The sequence below is a fragment of the Egretta garzetta genome, unplaced genomic scaffold (assembly GCF_000687185.1).
Source record: "Egretta garzetta isolate BGI_Z169 unplaced genomic scaffold, ASM68718v1 scaffold243, whole genome shotgun sequence".
Taxonomy (NCBI): domain Eukaryota; kingdom Metazoa; phylum Chordata; class Aves; order Pelecaniformes; family Ardeidae; genus Egretta; species Egretta garzetta.
In genome coordinates this window covers 519,811-542,252 of record NW_009259041.1, presented here as the reverse complement: position 1 = coordinate 542,252, position 22,442 = coordinate 519,811, and the positions used below count along the sequence as shown (strand labels likewise).

Here is a 22,442-nt window from a genome sequence, read left to right as displayed (position 1 = left end):
TCTTGAATCTTAAGCAGCGCTGATTGTCTTTGCCTCCCTATTTCCTAACTTCACTAGGGGGAAACTCATCTGTTCAGCATAACTAAGAGAAATTGCCACTTCACTATCATCTCCCCTCTGGCCAGGTAAATACAAAAGCAGGAACTGGAGACAGGCGATGGGAAGAGCGAGCTGCCCCAGCACCCCGAGGCGGCAGGACTGAAAACCCAGCAGCAGCCCATCCACTCTCTGTTCTTCCACCTACCCTACGCACAAACAAGGAACACGCGTTGCCAAAGCCTCCCTTTTCCCCCCCGTCTCCCAGAAGAGCAGTGCCACTTCTCAGCCTGTTCCACTGACACAGAGCTAAAAGCACCCAGGGAAGACGCTAACCACTGCCCCCGCCTCTCGCCACCAGAGCTGGAGCCACCAAAAGCTTTTCCTTCCACCTCAAGCAAGCAAGAAAAAAAACAAACCCCACAGCTCTAATAACAGATACCTGTGAACTGCTCTGTTCATTTTACTAATTATTAGTGAATTTAAGTGGATGCTTTAGAATCTGAAGTGAAGCAAAACGCACGTATTTCAGGAGAGCTCCACTGCCTCAAGAGAGCCGAGCATCCACCCACCAGGGCCTCGGGATGCCCTTGAACGACAGCATCAAAAATTGTGACCGAGCCCCCATGTGTGTCTGCACCTCCTGTGCTTGGACAAAGCCACTCTTGCCTCTAAGAATAAATCTTAAATCCATGGCAATCTGGAGCATTCCTAATAACCCGTTCAGCGCTCTCTAGCACTCTGAAAGCTCAAATCTTCAATGAAGCGGCGCGTTCTGCTCACTAAAGAGAGGACAGGACTATTTAAATTCAGCGTGGAGCAAGAAAGATTATACAGAATACAGCGGGTGCATAAATATATATTTTCTGTGAATCTCCCTTGATTTTCTTTAAAGAATAAAAAAAAAAGTAAAACCTTTCTTCTCTGTCCATGAAAGCCCCACAGAAGCAGCCACACGTGACTGACCCTCAGCCACGTAACTACTTTTATACTGCTCTTACCCTGGCCCTCCTGCTAGCCTACAGGACCCCCTCTCTCCAACTCCCAATTTTCCCTCCTGCACCTCTCACTCAGCTTTGGCGGCAGCAGAGCCAACAGCAGGATCACTGCCTGAAGAGAGGTTTCCACAGTTTCTAGAGCTTCTCCCATTTGGTTCAGCTAGGAGGTTTAACCTGAGAGTAAGTGCAGGTAAAATCCCACGTATTTGCTGAGTCAGCTGGGCCAGGCGCCCCCTGGACAACTCTTACCTGTGTAGTCGATGACAAATCCGGTGTTGCTGACCGATGCATCGCTTCGGAAAGCAAGGAAGAGGCTGTTGCTGCTGCTCTCTATCCTCTCGGGTAGCGGGGAGCCGTAAAAGCTTCCGATCAGGGGGCTGAGTGAATCGGGGCCATCATAGATATGAAGGAAATCATAGCCAGGCTCCAAACTGAAGCTGCAAAGCCAAAGGAAGAGTGCTTGAAGGATGACAGATGTGACAGGACAAGGGGTGATGGTTTTAAACTGAAGCAGGGGAGGTTTAGACTGGATCTAAGGAAGAAATTATTTCCAACAAGGGTGGTGAAACCCTGGCAGGGGTTGCCCAGAGAGGGGGTGGAGGCCTCATCCCTGGGAACATTCCAGGCCAGGTTGGACGGGGCTGTGAGCAACCTGATGTGGTTCAAGGTGTCCCTGCTCCTGCAGGGGGTTGGGCTGGGTGACCTCTGGGGGGTCCCTTCCAACCCAAAACATTCTATGATTCTGTGATTTTTCAAAATCGCAAGGGTTGGAAGGGACCTCGGGAGATCATCTAGTCCAACCGATGATTCTATGAGGATGCTACAGCAGCCCCTGGAGAACAGAGACCGTGGTCTTGATGGGCTGTACAGCTACAGAGCTGAGGGGCTGCTTCTGCCCCAAAACAGCTCCTCGGCTGAGCACAGGACATTTCCCTCTCCGTTCCGTATGTAAGGATTCAAGGACCGGTGCTACAGGCAAGAGCGCAAAAGCAAAAGCCAGTGCTGCTGCAGGGGCTTCCTATGCTGCACCAGTTCCATGCTTATGGTCTGTAAAACCCTGGGTCTATCAATGAGGAGCTGCAGCTGAAATACGTGCATCTCCCCCCAGATTAAGGCAACATCTGAGAACAGATTACCCAGGGCTACAGGCCAGTCCTACCCGGTTCGGTTTGGTTCAGAGAGGAAAGGACCCCGCCGCTGGTGTCCCCCACCCGTCCCCACCGGCAGCCACAGGAGCAGAACCAAGAGCTCTCGGGTACGTACGTATGAAATACCAGGGCAATGACATAATCGGGAGAGACGGTCAGCTTGGGGGGGGGGGCCCTGGGTGCGTGCGGGGACAAGCCCCCCCCTGCCGGTCCCGTCAAGATCCCTCCACAGGGAGCTGGAAGGCAAGCGAGCAAAGGCATGAGGCTCTGCCTTAGAGAAATGTAAAAACCAGTGGAGATGAGATGCGGGGAGGGGTGGCGGGGGAAGAGGGATGGATAGACAAGGGGCAGAGAGAGGCAGTTTGCAAGGCTGTCTGATAGCATGATATAGATTACAAGAGTTTGCGGCAGCCCTAGCAGCGATGAGGGCTCTGTTATTTCAGACAGGGTACAAACAGACAGAAACAGAGCTGTGGATACTATTGCAATCCTCGTAAGATAGATAAGTGAGCAACCAGGAGGAGGGAGAGATGCTTTATGCTTTCCTGTTGCATTTATTTACGCAACTCCTGGTCAAAGTCTGGGTGGTTGCTAAATAAGCGCAAACGTGTTGTCTGGGCCTAATGGCTTGTTCGTGTTTATTACAGTCACCAACACACTAAATGCCAAGCTGATTGAAAAATCCATCTTTACTTTTTTCAGGCTGAAAGTGCCTGCATATATTTCCACTGTGGGAAATACTCGTGATTGATTTAGTACTGTCAGCCTTTCTGCAGGCTTTTCACGAGGGTCGATGCTCAAAGATTCCCCCCGTTGCTCAGATCGATCCTCCCAGATTTGGGGTGGGGTGAGAGGGGAGCACAGTCTGCCTGAAACTCAAGCGTTTGACGACAACCAGCCTATAGCAACGCCAACACCCAGTAGGAAATGACCCAGCATGGGAGAGAACAAATCTTGGAAGGACCTTCCATGGAGGAGCAAGCGCACGTGTGCGTCTTGGGGGCTTTTATGAAGAATCTTCAGGTATCAGTTAAAATGTAATGGGGCTGTTCTATAAAGATGGCAGCAGAGATTAAACTGAAGACCCATCTCCAAGGCCCGAAAGCAACTTCTTCAATCAAGTCCAGTTGCAGGCTACTGTAGGCGCCGAGAACCATTATCCCTCTTGAATAGACAAGGGAATCACAGCACAGACAGTAAAGAGCTCAGCTGAAGGTCATGCACAAGTAACCTGGAAGAACCACAAGCATCTCTGTCTATTTACCTTAATCTTAACCTTTAGGGTGCGTTCCTCCTCCAGACTGTAAAGTCAGGGGAACATTCAGGAAGACACCAAAGTATACCGACTCATTTTTGGAAAGCCTAAGGGAGATGACTGTTCAACACCCGCTGATTGCTTTGAAAATCCCACCCATGGTCTCCAAAGGATTTAAACTAGAAACTGGTCCAAGCCATGGCTGTTTGGAGTTGGGTCAGGACGCAGACTTCAAATACCCCAACCCTCTGGGGGTTCTTTCAGCTGAGGTTCCAGTTCAGCCCACATTGTTTGGGGACTGCGGACGTTGTACAAATAAAGATGTGAAAATACATTTGAAATGCTAAATACAAACATGAAATCCAAGCCTTAAATTAAATCCCGTCTTCCAATTCAGCTCTAACTAGGCAGCCTGGTACACAGTTACTATTAAACTGGTATTATTGGGCCACTGATTATTCCTCCAAATCCTTTGTTGTGGAATAGAGAGAAGGAGCAAGACATTGCTTTCAGCTTTTTCCCAGAGCTTATGACTCCTAAAACAAGATTGCCAGGCTTCTGTTCAAGAAGGACCCAACACAATATCTCCAAGTCAAATTGGAGATGACCCACAGGAATTCATCTCACACCAAGATTAAGGCATCGGCTGCATTTCTCTGAAAAGGACAGAGCGCCCAGCTTCGGGTGCGAAAGAAAACTCAACAGGAGAGTGATGAGATGGGCATGACATGCAGCAATATGATTTAGTTATAGCTCCGGGAAGACTAAAAGGACTGTCTCTATCAGGCTGAAAGGGTGCCACACTAGATCATCACGATAGTCATTCAGAAACCAAGTCATCCTGCAGGGAGCATAAATCCTGCGCACGCTGTAGAATCTTCCGAGCTGGCATTAAATCAGATGTTAGGAACAGAATGAACTGTTTTTTCCTTGCTTAGGATAACCATGCATACACAGCAATGAAGGTTACAGGGTAAATAATTTGTGGCTAGCAAATTTGATGTTTATTGCTCTTATGTGCTTAGCATGACTATTTTTATGTGTTCATAAAAAAGAATCACTTTTATGAACTTCTTTTATTACTTTGTGAGCCCAAAGAAAATGTCAGATAGTTCTTTCTCCTGACAGAATTCGCCGACTCCTCATGCAGAAATTGTTCACCCGTGACCCCAATCCTCTCTACCAACCTGAGTTTCAAAGAAGCCTTTAATTTTGACTTATCAGGTTAAATATCATCACTTACATTGCAAGATGTGCTATGAGCTTCCAGCACGAACTAGGGTCTCGTTGTCCCAGACGCTCTGGGGATAAACCCAAAAGGCAGTTCTACGAGACAGCTACCCGAGACATATATACCCTGCCAGACCCCTCTTCAGACCAGGTGGGACTCACCCCCTTCAGGTACAGAAGTCTTGCAATGAAACAGGGCAGGGGACCAGTGTGACGGGAGGAGGGATGCGCGTCCATACCTATGCAGGAGGGAGGGTCTGGTTGCCAGAAAAATCTGTTCTCAATCTGCACACAAGTGATTTTGGCCTCCCCTTGCAGAGTGTATCCTGGATTACACTGGAAGACGACGGAGTCGCCTGCCTCTTTGCTGTCACCACTCCGGCTCCCATTCTGGGGAATTCCTGGGTCATTGCAGGAAGTGGCAGTAGAAACTGAAGAGTATTAAAAATATACATTTAGTATGCATAGTTATATTTAACACAGGCTTCCAGCACTGGCTGTCCTTAAGACTCTGTCCTTAAACAGGTACCCAAGCAATGACTTCATTCTTCATCTCTCCTACTCCGTATCCCTTAAAGTTGCCACATACACAAAAACTGGCTTTTACTTTGCACTGAGCATCTGCCACTCCAGCTGGTGAAGGCTCTGGGGACCGGCAAGTTCAAGTGCACTACACAGAGCACGAGTTTGATGTATAATTGTGCACATGCATGTTTACTTAATAAGTCCAGACAGGCACTGATCTTACATGGCATTTTTATAGAATTCCGTGTCAGACACAGGCTGCAAAATAAACTATTCCGCGAGCACTTTTCACTTCCCCTGAGTGGCAGAGCAATTTAGCCTTTAGCCCTGTGAAGCAGCAAGCCTGACCTTTTAGAAATGCACGTGTTTCCCTCCCAGTCTCGCGCCTGCGTCCCTTCGAGGCATGAGATGACCCCTTCAGCTTCTTCGCAGCTGGGGGCAGGCAGCACAGCTCCGCTGCCGACTGAGCTCAAGGTCTGTTAACACTACAACAACTTAACAGTAGGGGAAGTCCTGGAGTAATAGAAGTTTTGCAAGCTTATATAGATCATTAAAGTTGACGAGATCCCAAACTGTGTACTTCTGAGCTTAGGACTGACCACTTCGTCACACCTTGTGAACAAAGGCTTTGAGCAGAAGCATTCAATGAAGACCAGCTCCGTATCAGGCAGTGGAGCAGAGCTTATTTCCTGCTAAGTTGATGAGAGTCTGTTACACCCAGCCAGTTTAGAGAAAGCTCTTCTTAAAAGAGCCAGAGGAAATCCCTCTCCCTTTCTGTGCAGCTGAAGATAAGCAAGTCAGCAGCCCCGTCTCGTCCTTCCTGGCAGGCTGGGGCACAAGTCTAGCATAAAAAAAAAAAAAAAAAAAAAAAAAAAAAAAAGAGGATGGCAGAGTTGTGCTGGGTGACACAAAGCTCTCCCTCGGTCTTGGCCATCCCAGAAGGTCTTGTACCCAGCACGAACTCTTCCCAGAGAGCTGGTCTGCTCTCCTGGCCACGCAAGGCACCCTGAACAGAAAGCTACGGGCAAAGACACGGGAGAGACAAAAGGAGCTCTGATGCTTAGGTATGGCTGAGTCCCAGGAAGGTCGCACCAATGTTCACCCAGCGGCCTCCCTGTTCACTACCACCTCCAAAACAGGCATCTGCTGGTTGGTTACTGGGCATGTCAGTGAAGGCCTGCATCCTGGAAACCCGTGCGTGAATGTTGAAATGCATTACACAGGCCGACAGAGTTGGGGGTGTTCAGCCTGGAGAAGAGAAGGCTGCGGGCAGAGCTGAGTGCGGCCGGGCAGGGCTTCAAGGGGGCCCAGAGGAAAGGGGGGGACAAGCTTTTTAGTAGGGCCAGCTGGGACAGGACAAGGGGGGATGGCTTTAAACTGAAGCAGGGGAGGTTTAGACTGGATCTAAGGAAGAAATGCTGTACAGGGAGGGGGGTGAAACCCTGGCAGGGGTTGCCCCGAGAGGGGGTGGAGGCCCCATCCCTGGGAACATTCCAGGCCAGGTTGGACGGGGCTGTGAGCAACCTGATGTGGTTCAAGGTGTCCCTGCTCCTGCAGGGGGGTTGGGCTGGGTGGCCTCTAGGGGTCCCTTCCCACCCAAAACATTCTATGGTTCTATTCTATGATTACCCCCAATGTAATTGAAATTAATGTGTTTGCAAGGCCAAGTCTTAGGTAACGGCCCCCAGGACCCAGGCGATGACAGACTGCAGTTGCAGTGCATGTATAGCGCTGTTGCTAGCAATGACACCCCTACAGCCGATAGAGCTTTTTGTGATCGGCGTCTCAGGGGATCCAATTTGAGGGATTTTAAATAGACCTGGTTTTCAGAGACCACTGACCAACTGCTCTCAGAATGCCTGGGGGAAGTTGCCTGCATACTGGTGTCTCTAAGGGACCTGCAGGAATGTGGTGGAAAATATCTGTAATGCCTTCTTGCGTATTCCACACTGTACTGCTCTACATCTTGCTGCCAAGTTCACCACTGTGAAGGTGACTGTAGCAGAGGGAAGCACAGAATGCACCTGAATTGCAAGGACAAAATAGAGTTTTCCTCTATTTGCAGAGACTGCACCCATAAATGCAGTAGAGCGCAAATGGCTGGAAGATCTCCCGAGGTCCCTTCCAACCCTTGCCATTCTGGGATCTGGGACCTGTGAAGACCGCACCGTTCCTGCGACCCTGTTCAATACAACGTCATTTGCTCACCGTCAGTAGTTTGCAGATAGACCTGAAATCACTTACAGAATCACAGAATCATTTAGGTTGGAAAAGACCTCTAAGATCATCAAGTCCAACCGTTCCCTTAACCCTGCCATCCCACCACTAAACCCTGTCCCTTTGTTATCAGCAAAGCCGGGTTTGGACGATGCTGAGGAGACAACGCAAAGCCTACCTGAAAACTGAATGGCAAAGCCCTGCTTGCTCGTGAAGAAATCAGTGTTGAACTGAAGGATGACGGAGTTGAAAGTGCTGTGGACATCGCCGGGTAAGCCGGACCCGCTGATCTCCTTTAGGAGGATGCCGTTCTCCACCGGTCCGTCCCAGATCCTCAGCACATCATGGAACTCCTCGGTGTGGAAAACCATGAAATGAAGCCTGTGTGGCAAAAATGAACTGGAAGTCAGACCACAAACTGAGCTCTGCCTTTTTTCCTGAAAGGATTAGAAATGTGATTGGTACCAGCCCAAGGTCGCCTGGCCCACAAGGAGCGTGCTCTCGCCTGTTATTTGCAATTCAGCTTGGACAAATGACTTAGTCCTCTACCTAACTTCATCTGTCTATAAACCCCAAGATTTCTTAGCTGCTTGCCTCCCAAATAAACCACATCCATAAACAAAACCCAACTGAGTCATGGATACTGAGGTTTTCTGAAAAGCTGGGTCCTTTCCAGTGTTCTCCCCTGAGTGAACAAAATTACTAACCTCTCCTAAAAATCTTGAGAACAAAGTAAAGGTCCAAGTGCCCGCCGTGGGCAGGGGAAGTGTCCCTAGCCAGAATATCACAGCTGGTTTTGCACCAAAGGTGCTCAGACATTGCTGTCACACAGATGCAAGGTTCAGTCAAGGACATATAGAAAACCTGCAGCAGAAATTCGGTGCAGGGGCTGCAAAGGAGAGGATGGGGGGTTGCCCACCGTTTCACTGAGCTCTAACAGATAAACACTGAAGTCTTGAGAAACTTTTTCTAAAAAGAGAATTAGCACAAAATGTGCTGGGGTCCCTTCAGACAACACACGGCTATTCATCCAGTTCACCACCGTCCCTATGCTGCTCACAGCAACAACCTTGGCCGGCCTTTTGCTTTTTTTGGTGTCCTGCAGGGAACAGCTTATTGCCAAGGGCCAGCGCCTGCCAATAAAATCCATTGATTTTTGTTACCTGCACTCAGATCAAAGAATTTTCGCCTGGCACCAAGCTAATCTTGTGTCTGGGAGGAAAAAAAAAAGGCAAGGAAACAACCAACACCACTCAATTAAAACAGAATCATCCTGGAGAAGAAGCTCGTACCAGGGGGTTCACTGCCCCGGAGGCTAACGAAGAGGGGCAGAAGAGGGGGAGCAGGAGGGTGGTGATCAGTTGGGTACAAATTCTGAATGCAGCACCTCTGGGGATTTCAATACATTTTTCAAAGTTCTGGATACGGCACAACCCTATCTGGATCAGCTGACAGAACTTCAGCAAGAAATAAAGAAGAAGTGAGGCAGCGTGAGCCAGCTCTCCAAAACCCACGGCAGAAAGGGAGGGGAGAGAAAACAGAAATTAAGACGCTGGCGGCTGGCAATGAAATGACACTTTTCTCTCAATGAGATATTTATTACGATGCTCTGAATGCAGATTTTATTTCCTTACTCTGTTTATTTTATAGATTTGTCTGCCTTGGAGAGAGGGCTGCAAGGCCTTCAGCCTGGGCAGCAAACGCTCCCCAGTCCTGAGCCGCCCGCAGCAGCTCTCCTCGGAGCTCATCTTCTGCCTTTAAACGAAATCAGGGCTATGCCTGTTTGGCACTTCCACAGAAAATTTCCCAGGAAAAGCCCAAGATGCTGGCAGGAGTCATCGCGGTGAGGAAACTCACTCCAGAGATGGACCTAAGAGGGTGGGAGCAGGCCAGGGGTTCCCTGCATGGCCATGCTTGGTGGCACTCTGGGACAGGACAAACCTGGTCCCAACATCAACCCTTGGGGGGATGCTCCTCAGTTTCCACCCTGGGCTGGGGGGAAATCACTTTCCACTTCTCCCCACCAAGCAACCTCTGCTGGGGAAGGATGGGAAGCGGACGGATCCAGGCTTTGCAAAGAGCTTCAGGATTGTCCAAGATCAGAAGCACCACCTAAGCACAAGATACCATCGTTAATATTGTTGCACCCAAGGGAGTTATCAGCTAAAGGGTGGGATACACCATGGTTCAGACCCTTTCACTCCTGCACTTAAAATGCCAACTGAAGAGAAGGCATTTAACTGCCTCTGCTTTTCATTGCCACGTTATCACCGGGGGAAATGCCATCTGACCCAACAAAATCAGGCTAACGCGGGGTAATTCGAGGCATGCCAGTTTGAAATGGGGGCAGAAATCTATGAAGTGTACTGAGAAAAATCTGCACAAGCTAAAAAACATCAGGTATTGTGCTTAAAACCCTGACAGCCCACGGAGGAAAACAAGGAAGCATTCGCTTGGCTGCTTTCCCATTTATCTGGGGCAAACATAAATAAATCAGGTAGAACCATAAAAGGGAAAAAAAAAAAAAACCAAAACCAAACCCCCAAACACTGCAATGTACTCGGCAACAAAATGATGTCCACAGAATCCGACAGAAACCAAAAGAGCTGAATCATAAATCTCCCTAGCAGAGACCTTGAGCAAAGCGGGGAGTAAAGCTAGACTCAAGGAAAGTACGAATGGATCATAGCAGAGCTGCCCTCCACGCGCACGTTGGCCTGATTCCATTTGCTCCCAGTCTAACTGGTTCTCGTTAGCCAAAACTGCCAGAGAAAACTCATGGCTGAAGACCTCGGAAACGGGGAGATGCCAGCAGAGACTGGGGCGGGGGGACACCCTGGCGCTGCCACCGCCTGGGAGAGCTCACCGCCAGCTCCCCGTGGGACCAACTACAGCCACTCACGGCCCTCATTTATTTTTAAGAAACAACTTGCAGGCAAGGCTGCAGCGCGAGGAGAAAGCCTGAGCACGACAACCTGGTGACACGGCCGCAAGGCACGGGTTGTCCCACGCCAGTTGGCTCAGGAGATGGCTGATTTTCTTAAGGTGTGCTCCGGAGCACGCCGGTCTATTCAACGGGCACGTGTGTCACCAAGCAGCATGATCGTTCTACCAGCCTGATTCTACTTCCAGCAAGGCTTCATTTAATACCAGGCAGAGACACTGGTTTAGCAGATAATGGAGAGGAAGAGTTTTATTCTTGCACTCTGACAATCCCAATTACATGCATGAAAATGCAGCAAAAAGCAAATTAGGAACTGTGGCTCTACATATCTGTGGTAGAGGGAAAGTTCTCCCAGCTTAGCAAGGAGCAGAGAGGAGGCAAGCCCAGCTCCACGCTGCCAACCTGCACAACCTGTGGCAAAAAGCCCAAAAAGCTCTTCGGAAAGCACCCTTGCATCTCAACTGACCAACCCGGGGCTCTCTCTGCTAACATTTCCCATCCAAGCTCTGGCTGCCCCAACTTGGCCCTGCTGTGCAAGAGGCTGGGCTCCCATCTGGAGCTGGCTCCAGCAGCCCGACACCCTGGCGATGCCCACACGGCTCGCACCAAAGCCGCGGGTTGGCCACGCTGCCCGCAGGGCTGCCCGAAGAGGGTTCCCAAACTTCAAAGCTGTTAAATGATACATCCCTAGAAATCTCCAAGGAAGCAAACTGGAACATCCCAATATTCTCACTCGTATTCCTAGATGAGGCTGTGAAAAATGGAACCTGTCAATACAGCGCCATCCGTTAAACCGGGATTAGCAATATCATTACAATATCGTTAGCAATATCATCTACAACTGCCTGAGAGGAGGCTGTAGTGACGTGGGGGTCGGCCTCTTCTCCCTGGTAACAGATGATAGGACGAGGGGGAATGGTTTGAAGCTGCGCCAGAGCAGGTTTAGGCTGGACATTAGGAAAAACTTCTTCACTGAAAGGGTTGTCAGGCTCTGGAATGGGCTGCCCAGGGAGGTGGTTGAGTCCTCATCCCTGGAGGTATTTAAAAGAAGGGTAGATGAGGTGCTTAGGGACAGGGTTTAGTGGTGGGATGGCAGGGTTAGGTTAAAGGTTGGACTCGGTGATCTTAAAGGGCTTTTCCAACCAAAGTGATTCTATGATTCTATGATTAAACTCTCTAGTGCCACCGAGATCACTGCGGCACAGTAAAACGCCACTGCCCCGCGCAGGCAGTACGCGAAGGCAGGTTTCACTCATTTTCCTGCTTCTTTCCCTCCCTGGCGTCTCACAGATAAGCCAACTCATTTTAGTAGTAACTTGATGTGCATGTGCATGCGCGTGTTTGCACATGGACAAGATTAATCCTCCCTCGAAGTGCAACCCTTCAGCTTCCACGGCAATGATGTACTGGCTCATTTTTCTATCTTCCTCTCCTGCTTCTCCTTCCCCTCGTTCTGTGCAGATACAGCTTTATTCAAAAAGCTTTGGTGATTAATTTTAATGTAAGTTATAAATGAGAGCTTTATACAATTGTATCATGCGTGAAGAGGATTATTTTTCCAATGGATTACCATAAAAATGAAGTTGCTGAAAATGTGCTCTCAACTACCCAGAGATCATCTGTTCTGTTTGAGCTGCCAAAGAAAGGAACAGAAGGAGGGAGCTCTCAGCTCTGATGAAAGGAAGGGTCGCAAGGTGTATCAGCCTACTACTGCCTGGCATGGTTCCATGCCAGTCTTGGCCCCTTCCAAGGCTCCGGCTGATCCTGCGAACGCAAGCCTGCAGCTCCGCTCGTTTGGGTGCTCTTCCAGCAGCAGGTCTGGATCCCGTGCGTGAGTGAAGTTCCCTTGCCGAAGCCGTCGCTGGTGAGGCAGTGCCTTCCACGCTGCTGGGAGGGCAGGGGGAGAGAAGAGGGTCCCATCTCTACTTTGTCCTATAAAAATATTTGGATTCTTCAGAATCTTTTACAGGAGAATGAAAAAAAAAAAAAGATGAGACTTCAACTGGAAGTTGCCTGTGCAGGAATTTGGCTGTATTGGCTGTGCTCCTTCTCCCGTGTTCATACCAGACACCAGCCGTTACTGAGCCGTACTGAAGAGCAGAGCTAATGGAGGGAATTTCTGCATTAAGGAAAAATTAAAATACCAGACCAGATCTAACTCCAGCATTGACGAAAAGCACCACAGAGCTCAGCATGATGAACGGTCTCCACTGAGGAGACGACGAGTGCTGCTGCAGCGAGGAAGCTCTGGTGAAGATAAAAGGGCGCTGGCAACCAGGGAGCGCAGGACTGGAGCAGCAACAGGGACGGGGCCGACACACCAGCTAACGAGCACCCAGAAATTCTGATGGGAGATCGTGGGAGAAGAGGATTATTGTTGAATAAACCTTATAATCTACGTTTCTGCCCCTCAAGTCTTAGCAAAAACTTTACTTGCTGACAGACTTCAGGTTTTCGGTCGAAGATGGCTTTAGCTGGACCGCATCACGCAGGCACACGCAGAGCGGCACCCAAAGGGCTCGCTAGGGCTGGGGCGACCTTCAGCGTGGGAACGGTGGTTACGCAGCGGGGATCACAGAGCAGGGAACCGCCCGGGTTCCGCTGGTGACCGCACTGACTTTATGAGCCAAATGTTCTCAATACCATGCTCCCCTAACTGTGCACCTAACTTACCGTCAAATTACTCTTCAACAGAACAACAGGAGACGTCAGAGGAACAAGAGGAGAAAAGAGTCTTGGGTCTCTGTACAGACCAGATGTCTAGAAACCGTCTTGCCTCTTTTCCTTCGGGAGGATAATTACCTTGTACGCATTCAATTTATTATTAAAACAATAAACCACTGCGACCAGGAGATGAAGGCTAAGCGCTGTGGTCTCGGTTTTCAGCTGTCCACTCACATCTGGGGGCCATCACACCCGACCGCTCGTTCTCACAAACACAACGGGACCGCTCATCCCTTTCGGTGTTAATTTACTCTGGCAGCATGCACAGGAGATGAACCAAACCCGTAACTGCCTGCCGTTTTATCCTTTGCTGGCATGTGAACGTCCAAGCAATTTTATACACACGTCCTCATTTTAGGATTATGTCACTTGGACACACGTTAAGTTTTGTTGGGAAATTCAACCCTAATCTGGTGGAAAAGGTTTGTTTCTGAATACAACCCATCAAGGAAAGGGGTGAAAAGCAGTTACACTGTACCTGCCCGTAAAAGCTCCTGGATGTCAATTTAACGCAGTAATACCACAGGCAGCAACAGCAAATAACCTGGCTTCACCACCCATGGCACGGTAGCTGTAAGGGGCACAGGCCACCCAGCGATAAAAACCTGAAGAGACAGAAGTGATGCTGCTTCTGCCCAACCTGGCAAGGAGATAAACCAGCCCTCGGGCCGTCGTTTGGGACTCTCAAAGCGACAGGGCATTTCTTCTTGCTTTACATAATTATTGATCTACTTCTGGAAAAGTAAGCTGTACATGGGAAGAAAACCAAGCTACGACAGCCTGGCCCGACTCACCCTATCGTGCAACCAGCTTCTGCCTCTATTGTCCAAATGCAATTCAGGTTGTGGTCGTAGGGCGTTGGGTAGCCGGGAGACAGTATCCGTCCTGACGACTCGCCTTTGATCGTCCCCCCGCACTCCGCTGAAACAAGGATATGGGTTAGTAAGAAGATCCATGACATGTTATGGTTTTTACTTGGCAACAATGCAAATCGCAGCCTACGAATACAACAGGGAGTAGTTCTTGCCATTTAAAGAGATTCTTAAAGCCTACCAAACAAAGATAGAGTCGTTTAATTCAGCTACAAGACTGAGTTACCAGAATAACTCTGCACTTCTGTGTGCATTCCTAGCACCTGACGTGCTGCCAAAGCTTCCCTCCACCTTGCTGACTTTGTAGTGAATCAAGGCAGAGCCTGCCAGCATCCTGCTTTACCGGATTCACACATGGGGGGTGAAAGAGCCCAATTCTTCTGCCTGTATCTGCAAAAAAGTCTTAACGATTCATCAGTGTGATAAAACGCAGAAGCCAGCATATGTATGTATCTGCTAGATGAACCTCAAAAGAACGTGAGGATTTTGAATGCACTTTCCTAATGAATCCATTAAAATTCTCTACGTTACCACGTGCTCGCACAGACTCAACCATTCGTATGTGATATATGTACAGCAAATCGGGTAGAGGTTAAGAAGGTGCCTAAATCACAGGGATTTGTCTTTTTACCTCAACAGTCAAGGTTAAAATTCAGCAGAGAATTACGGCATAAAGAACAGTCCCAGCTTGTGGGAGAACACCGAGTGCCGATGCCTGAGCACATCACTTGTAACCACGAAAGCAGCCTGCTGGCTGTCGAGATCTCTCGGAGGACTAAGTCGGTAAGAACTTCACCGTGGCCTGGAAACGCTGGCTAATTACGAAGCTGTCAAGTAACAGACCAGCAGCACTTCCTTCAGGTACGCAAAACTTAGTATCAGAATTTTCCAAGCAAGAAGATATCCTCTTGCTACAGGTAAAAAAGGGAACTCAGGACTTAGCTAAGGAAAGACTGAGGGAATTAAAATGCCTGAGGATGTGGAATCAGCCGTCATGTAGCTCTCAAATAAACATGACTTTGAACTGTCAAATGTCTGGACACATGTTGACGTCTGCCGTTATTGGAAAGTGCCGTTCTGTTTAACACATTCAAGTGGAAGGACAAGGACTGGAAAAGCAGCAGTCGTCCTGCACCGAGGCAAGGAACCCTGGCAGATCTGTGCTCAGAGCTCAGTGTTTCATGTTAAGACTGCGTGTAGAAGTTTTGCAGAGACCAGTGCTCTCCATCTGAAGATGCCTTACATCCTTATCACGGTCTTTATTAACATAGATGGGTGCAATCAATACCAGAGTTAACGTCACGTGTAGCAGCAAGGGAGGAAGAAAGGGCGTTCAGCGCGATGCCCAAAGCAAAGGACTTGTAAGAGGACGTTATAAAAGCAAAAGCTGTCTCACCTACACAGGTTGGCAGGGGTTGATCCCAAGCTCTCCGCTCCCCCGTCAGGCAGACCAGCGCCCTGCTGCCTCGCAGGGTGTAGCCAGGGTCACAGCTGAAGGACACAGAGCTGCCGGCGAAGTGGCCCTCATCGTGGACCTTATAGCCGAACTGCGGGATGCCGGGGTCCTCGCATTTAATGAGTTCAAAACCTGGAGCGGGAGAAAACAGCATCTGTTTTCATCAGCTACTTAACAGCCAGGAGATATTAACACAAGATCATGTTAATATTTTCTTCTTAAAATCATTCTCTGGAGAGAAAAAATACCATATTGAAAACTAATATTTTTTTAATTAATATTTGAACGAGATCCCAGAAATCTGGTCTCCCAGTTTCGATCCAAGGTTTCCGTATCGCCACTGCCTCATTCACAACAGAAGAGGTTTGCGGGCATAACCCCCTCCCCACTCCCATGCCACTTCAGACGACAAGGTCCTTATGGAAGGGACTGTTCCCTCTGGTCACGCCACTGCGAGGCGAAAACACACCGTCGCGCCCCGGTTCCCACCTCACAAGCGTTTGGGCCTAGGACTTACTAGAAAACTGCAGCTCGAAGCCTTTACTCGTGTTCTCGCTGTTGGTGATGAACTCGAGCCACATGCTGCTGGAAGTGCTGTTTATGCTGGTGCCCAGCATTTCGGAGCGGCTGAAGGAGCCCAGCAGGCGAGCGGAGCTGTTGCTGCCATCGTAGACCTGGGAGGAACCGGAGACACGTACGGGGAAACACATTTTGTTTGCTACTTCAGGGACCAAATCATCCCGGAGCGCGAGCAGGGAGGGTTCCTTTGAAGCCAGTGACATTATCCCAGCTAAGAGCCTGACTCGACGAGGCTTCACGATGCTGCTGATCTGAGGAGCAGGACTCATACCCCGGAGGATCCGCGTCCTCCTCCTTACACCTGAGCTACACCGCACTCGGGGCTGTGTTTGCTGAACTAAGCTCTCTTCCCAAAGGCTACCGAGAAAAACATCATCTCCCTACGGTGACTCACAGGTGTGCCTTGACCCCACTTTTGTTGAAGAAAAACACCGTTTTATTTATTTATTTGTTTGTTTTATTTCTTCTCGATAGCACGATTCCCTATGAGGACCAAGAGCAACTTCCCACTACTGGAGACTGACAGTAACTTTCCTGGGGAGCGGATGCCAAGGTGATGACAAACTTGTTGAGCGAGCATCATTTCTTTCACGATGAGTATAGCGTTTGCATTAGCTGCAAATCTCTCTCTCCCCCCTATCATTTGCGAGCTGAAAATATGTGGATTACACCTATCTCGGCACGCAGAAGTGTGGTACTTAAATAAGGACCGAGTTCTCTGGGAAGATGGCTTAGCACAGCAGCACACATCTTGTAATATTAATGCCTCCTACAGAACCATTTCTTTGTGGTTAATAGAAACTCAGCCTGGATTTGTCTCCTTCTACATAAAGTCCTGAAACGTGTAAATGCAGATTAATCCGAGTATGGGAATGCTGAAGAGCTTGAGTCTGGAATCCTGCATTTAAATAAACCCTTGAGGACAAATCAGCCTTGATTCTTAAAAAACCACAAAAATAACGGGAAGAATCTCACCCTTCTTTGCACGTTAACAGCTCCCCTGTACAACTGGGCGGATAAGGACTGAAGTTCAGCTACAAAGGGAGAACCCCTGGCATTCCAACAAACCTCTACATCTCAGGGAAGGCTTCACAGCAGAAGGTGCCCTGATATGGCAAAGATACCTGCATTTTTAATGGATGCAGAGCTTATTTATGCCCCCATCTGCAGACTGAAGCCTCAGATAACCAGCTAGGCTGAAGTGCAAAGGACATTCTCTACCGCCTTAGTGCTGCTGCCAGCGACTGCTGGGAGCTGGGGAAGTCCAGAGGCGCAGATTCCCTAAATTCACACAATATGTTTTTAAGCACAGCAAACTAAGGCGGAGCAGTGACACACGCTGATCAGACGGCGTCCCCAGGCTAGAAGATATCGTTTCGGATGTATCACGTCGTGTGCCTCGCTCCAGCCTCAGCGCGGACACACACAGACCATATCCTCGCCCGGCTGCCCTGCCTGGAGTTCAGGCTGTGGGAATTTGCTGCTCTCTTCCAAAAGGCCATGCCCGTCACTTAACGACACAGCAGCGACCACGGGTTACGGCAGCCCTACGGAGGGCTTTTGGGGGGATGCCAGTCCAATTCTCGAGGATACCACTGCCCGGGCAGCGTTCTCCGGATTAGTCTCAGCTAACTCCATGAAAATTTTAGACCACTGCTTCCCTCTCGGATCTGGCCCTCCTTAGCAGCACGGTAGCGCTGCATTGTTAGAGACAGAGGAATTACCTTGAGGACATCTCCTGCCTCCAGTTCAAAAGTCCTGGCTTTCAGCTGGATCCCTTTTCCTGGCTGGGTCTGGATGGAGTAGATGCACTCGTGGTTGTTGTTATAGTTTATTGGATAGTTGGGGGACAGCAGAACACCTTGAGTTCCAGTTACAGACGAACCACATTCAGCTATATAAAGACACAAAACCACATTTTAATAACCACATGTGTATTCTGGCCATACAAGACATGCAGGCGACTCCTCCGAACGGCCGCAGATGCTCACTCCTTCCTATACCCCTCGGCTAACTCATCCACGGGCTCTATTTCCAAGGGCAGCCAGTAAACAAACCAGGACTTAATAGCGCTTCTATCGTCATTAAACCTCAGGTGCCTTACAAGAGAGATTAACACCCTCTCCTTGTATCGATAGGGAAACTGAGTCACAGAAAATTGGCGTGCCCAAATGCTACCTTGGGATTCAATTCAGAGAAACATTCCCAAATCCCTGGAAAGCCAACACCTGCTTGAAGCAGCGCCTGTGTTTATGTTCCCTCCTGATGAACGAGCCAAAAGGAAAATACAAAAAATATTATTACACTGCAATATTTAAAGTCTTTCCTGTATTTATCTGAAGCTCACCCTATACCTGTATATAGTTTATAAAAATCACGGTGTTCATTCAGAAGCCAACACAGCGCCCCGCTGATCGCTGGTACCCATGCGCTGGAGGCTTAGAGAAACTTCCAAATAATTGCACAGGATAAAGCTATGGCTGAATTTCAAAACCTTCCCCAAAATGCTTTCCTGAGAGCTAAGAGGGCAAAATTTGACCTTAGCTGTTGTTAATGCTGCCCCCGGCTCTCCAGTTCAGCCTTTCACAAAGGACCTCTTGTCCCTTGCTCCCTGCATTTTTTTTCTTCCTCACTTAACAGCGAACAATTACACCCATTCCCATTAGGAAAAGACAGGGCACCGGAGATCCCTTTGCCCCTCAGGTTCAGAAACTAGCTCAAATTTACATAGCTTTGTTTCCTCCCAGAAGGTCAAAGAGCTCAGGTTTTTCTGTGGCATAGACAAAACCGACCTTTCCTGGCCAAAAGACAAGGGGCTGGGGACGGAGAGGGGACACTGGTGTGGGAACCCTTCGGCAGCTCTTGCTCGGGGAGCTGGAAGGGCAGGGGCGGTGAATGCGACTGCAAGCGTTTCTCCCTTCCCTGAGATGAGTTTATGTCCCATGACAGGTTATAAATGGAAGGAAAAGAAGGGGGGAGGGAAGGAAAAGGAGGGGGGAGGGAAGGAAAAGGAGGGGGGAGGGAAGGAAAAGGAGGGGGGAGGGAAGGAAAAGGAGGGAAGGAAAAGGAGGGAAGGAAAAGGAGGGAAGGAAAAGGAGGGAAGGAAAAGGAGGGAAGGAAAAGGAGGGAAGGAAAAGGAGGGAAGGAAAAGGAGGGAAGGAAGGAAGGAAATAAAGAAATAAGGACGGAAGGAAGGAAATAAGGACGGAAGGAAGGAAATAAGGACGGAAGGAAGGAAATAAGGACGGGAGGAAAGAAATAAGGACGGAAGGAAGGAAATAAGGACGGACGGAAGGAAATAAGGACGGAAGGAAATAGTCCTTTCCCTGTTGTTATTCACTACGACCTGCAGCCCGTCCCTGATCCATCACACCCTCTCAGTAAGGCTTCTCCGCTCCCTCACCAGACCTGCTTCCTTTTCTGCTCGGCGGAGTGCGAGCAGCGTTTGACTTTGAGCCAAATTTGAATCTCGAAGATTTGTGTGACTCAAAACTTGGCAGGATGATCCCCTTCAGAGAAGGAAGGGGGTGGCACTTTGGAGGTTTGACCTGTCCTCCTCTCTTGGATGTCAGGAGACCACAGCTTAATGCTTCTGGAAAACAGCAACAACCATCCTTCACCTCTGTATTTTAATCACAAGCTCTTAAGGACGCGATGTCTGGCTCACACAGCCGTGCCACAGCGAGTGTAACAGGACTGCTATGGGCACGGCTTCGCGACATGAAGTAGCGAACAGACATTCAAGCGCATCTGAGCGCAAGAGGCCGTCCCGCTGTGCTAGCGCTGAGCCCCGCCAGAGCTCACGGGACACGGGGGAAATGAGCTCTCACCCACCGTTATTGCAGGGAGGAAGCCAAAGTCCACAGCACCCACCCAGAGCTCGAGGACTCTCTCGCAAAACGGCACCCAAAGGACGTCCTCCTCAGAGGACGCCGGCTGCCAGCGGTTGCTGCCGTGCCTGATTTCAGCCAGGACCGCCGCAGCCTGTTTGCTACCTATATACAATCCCTCAACACATGGACATCTGCCTTGCCACCACCATGTGTTTAGGATTTTTCGTTACTCCCTGATTAGCTCCCACATGAGCAAACCAGGAGTTGTTTTCTCGGCCTATTTACCCTGGAAGATTTTCAGCTGTAAAACACTGGCTCCCTGTTCCTCTGAGTCCCGGTGTTTTGCATGCACGGCTGGGGAGCATGGCTCCAGCTTGCCCTGAAAACAGTTTTTCTGATTAGCTAGCTCTGCCTCTGCTCCACGAGTCCTTCGCAGCATACAAAGCTGCTGGAGCTGAGCAAAACCATCACGGTGCACGTGCAGCTTTCTGCACCGCCTCCACCGCCCCCCCTGGTCCTCCAGGAGAGCGTGAGGGTTAAGTAAGGAAGCAGCAGCAGATGCACCGAGAGGAGAGACTGTGGAGGCAACTTTCTCCTCCTCTCTTGCCATGTATGAAAAGCAGGACGTTCGCTCTAGCACAGGTTACCCCGGGGATGGTGCTGGAGACATCACCACTTGGGACCTGGTCTGAAGTAGCAGTCGGTGGGGAACATTCCTACCCTGGGGAGAGGGGCTGACCGCAGGGGCAAACCGCTCTCGTTTCCCTCCAGAGCCATCTCTACAATAGGAATGGAATACAAAGTGTCTGGGTTGTCTGGCAAAATCAATGAAATCTCCTGTGATCTTAATGGGTAAGTCTCCGATATCCATCTGTATCCAGGGCGAGCACGCAGCCCTGAGCGTGCAGTGGGGACGCTGTGGCCCAGGCTGTCACCCTGCCACCAGAGCTCTGTGCGCGTCACCCGCCAGAGAATCTGACCCGTTATTATAAACCCAACATGCTAATTCAAAGCCAGCTGCAGCAGGGAATTGGCAAATGGAAGCCGGTGTGTCCACTTAGCGATGATGTCTGGGCATCAAGCTCAAAGCTTTGTTACGATCCTCTCTGATTTCTGTTCCCCTCATTAGCTTTCTCCGCACCCTGATTATTATTCATGCCCTGAAGAGGCTGCTTGTCACGGCAGGATGATGCAGCCCCGGGACCTCAACATGAAGCAGTGCTGGGAAATGCATTCAGCACGACACAACTCAACCGACTGAGAAAGCAGACTGGCTCTTGCTGGGATGCTCTCTTTGCCGTGGCCCTCAAAGGTCACTAACAGATCAAGAAAATCAACCTAGTAGCAGCGTTTGCCGGAGTAAAAACAGGTAAAAGACATCTGGTCTGCCCGGTTTGAATGGATCCCTCGTGGCTCTGGGCGAGTTTCTTTCCTACTTTTGTTCTTCTGTGCTGTTAGGCTTGGAGGGTGCTGTGGGCTGGGCAGGGGGATGTTCTCCAGACCTTGCTAGGCGAGACTCCCTGTAGCCCATCTGCATCAGGGACAACAGCCAGAGACCAGCTCAGGGCTGCAGATGGATTTTTCCTCTCCTCTGTCCTTAGTTATTAGTATAAATAACGGCTGGAGGGGTTGCCAAAAGGACTCGCAATGGTTGGGAGGAGAGGAGGGGAAAGGTGTAACATGCAAGAAACCTCCGGAGGATAAGGGAAAGGTAAAAGCCAGAGGGGGTTTCCCAGAGACATCCATACTAACGTGGAACTTGCATCACTTAAGATCACCTACCCAAAAGCAGCTTTCAGGTCTGGACTATTAAGTTTTACAACGCTGTGATTCAAAGGGAGGATGGCCTTAAAACCATGCTGGTTTACAGAAACTATCCCAAAAGGGATGATAGATCTCCCACGGCTCGCGATTCGTTTACTCGTATAATCACTGGGGCTCGACTGCTGCACTGTGGATGGGCTGCAGAGACGCTGGGCTTCTGCCGAGCTGCGTGACCCCGTCTGCTGCACACTTGGTGTGCCCCAACCTGGGAGAGGACTCCAGCCCTTCTGCCTGTCCCTCCGGTCCCCACACACGGTTGCAGGGCTGAAAGCTCCTTCCAGCTCCCTCTCCCCCATCCCTGCACCAAGCACCCGGAAAGATGCCATCCTGGGGGATGCCACCCATCCCTGCCCACCAAAACCATCCAGCACAGTGTAACCAACCAAGCAAAATGAAAGCACATGACCACCTACCAACACACCTTGGCAGAGGCGAACTCCACACACGCCGTCTCCCCCCGAGGCAGGTGATGCGGGATGCGCCCTCCAGCCGGTAGCCGGGGAAGCAGGAAAAGGTGAGGACGTCCCCCACTCCGAACTGCAGGCCCTTTCTGATGCTGTAGGCTGGGACCTCCGGCTCGTCACAGGGCTCCAAATCATATTCTACAGGGGACAAGTGGACATTTACGGAATGGCAGGGTGACACCTCGCACTCCCCAGTGAGGGTACCCCACTCCCCCAACATGAGGATGAGGAGGGAGCTCCGTGTTTTGATGTGGAGCCCGGCGAAGGAAGCCCCCAGGCAAGACGTGCGACTTCTTTGAGCCGTGAAGACCACCTCGGGCTCCACTCTCAATTCGCA

General features: G+C 49.9%; 1 protein-coding gene across 1 annotated transcript in view; it reads right to left on the bottom strand.

Moving 5' to 3' along the window:
- The window catches only part of CSMD2 (CUB and Sushi multiple domains 2), a 328,671-nt gene that overhangs the window by 92,066 nt on the left and 214,163 nt on the right, over window positions 1-22,442 (bottom strand). The window contains 8 exon segments of the mRNA XM_009634976.2: window positions 2,298-2,418; window positions 4,907-5,098; window positions 7,588-7,790; window positions 13,872-13,998; window positions 15,346-15,537; window positions 15,923-16,079; window positions 17,709-17,878; window positions 22,055-22,243. Coding sequence (XP_009633271.2) covers window positions 2,298-2,418; window positions 4,907-5,098; window positions 7,588-7,790; window positions 13,872-13,998; window positions 15,346-15,537; window positions 15,923-16,079; window positions 17,709-17,878; window positions 22,055-22,243 — 1,351 coding nt within the window.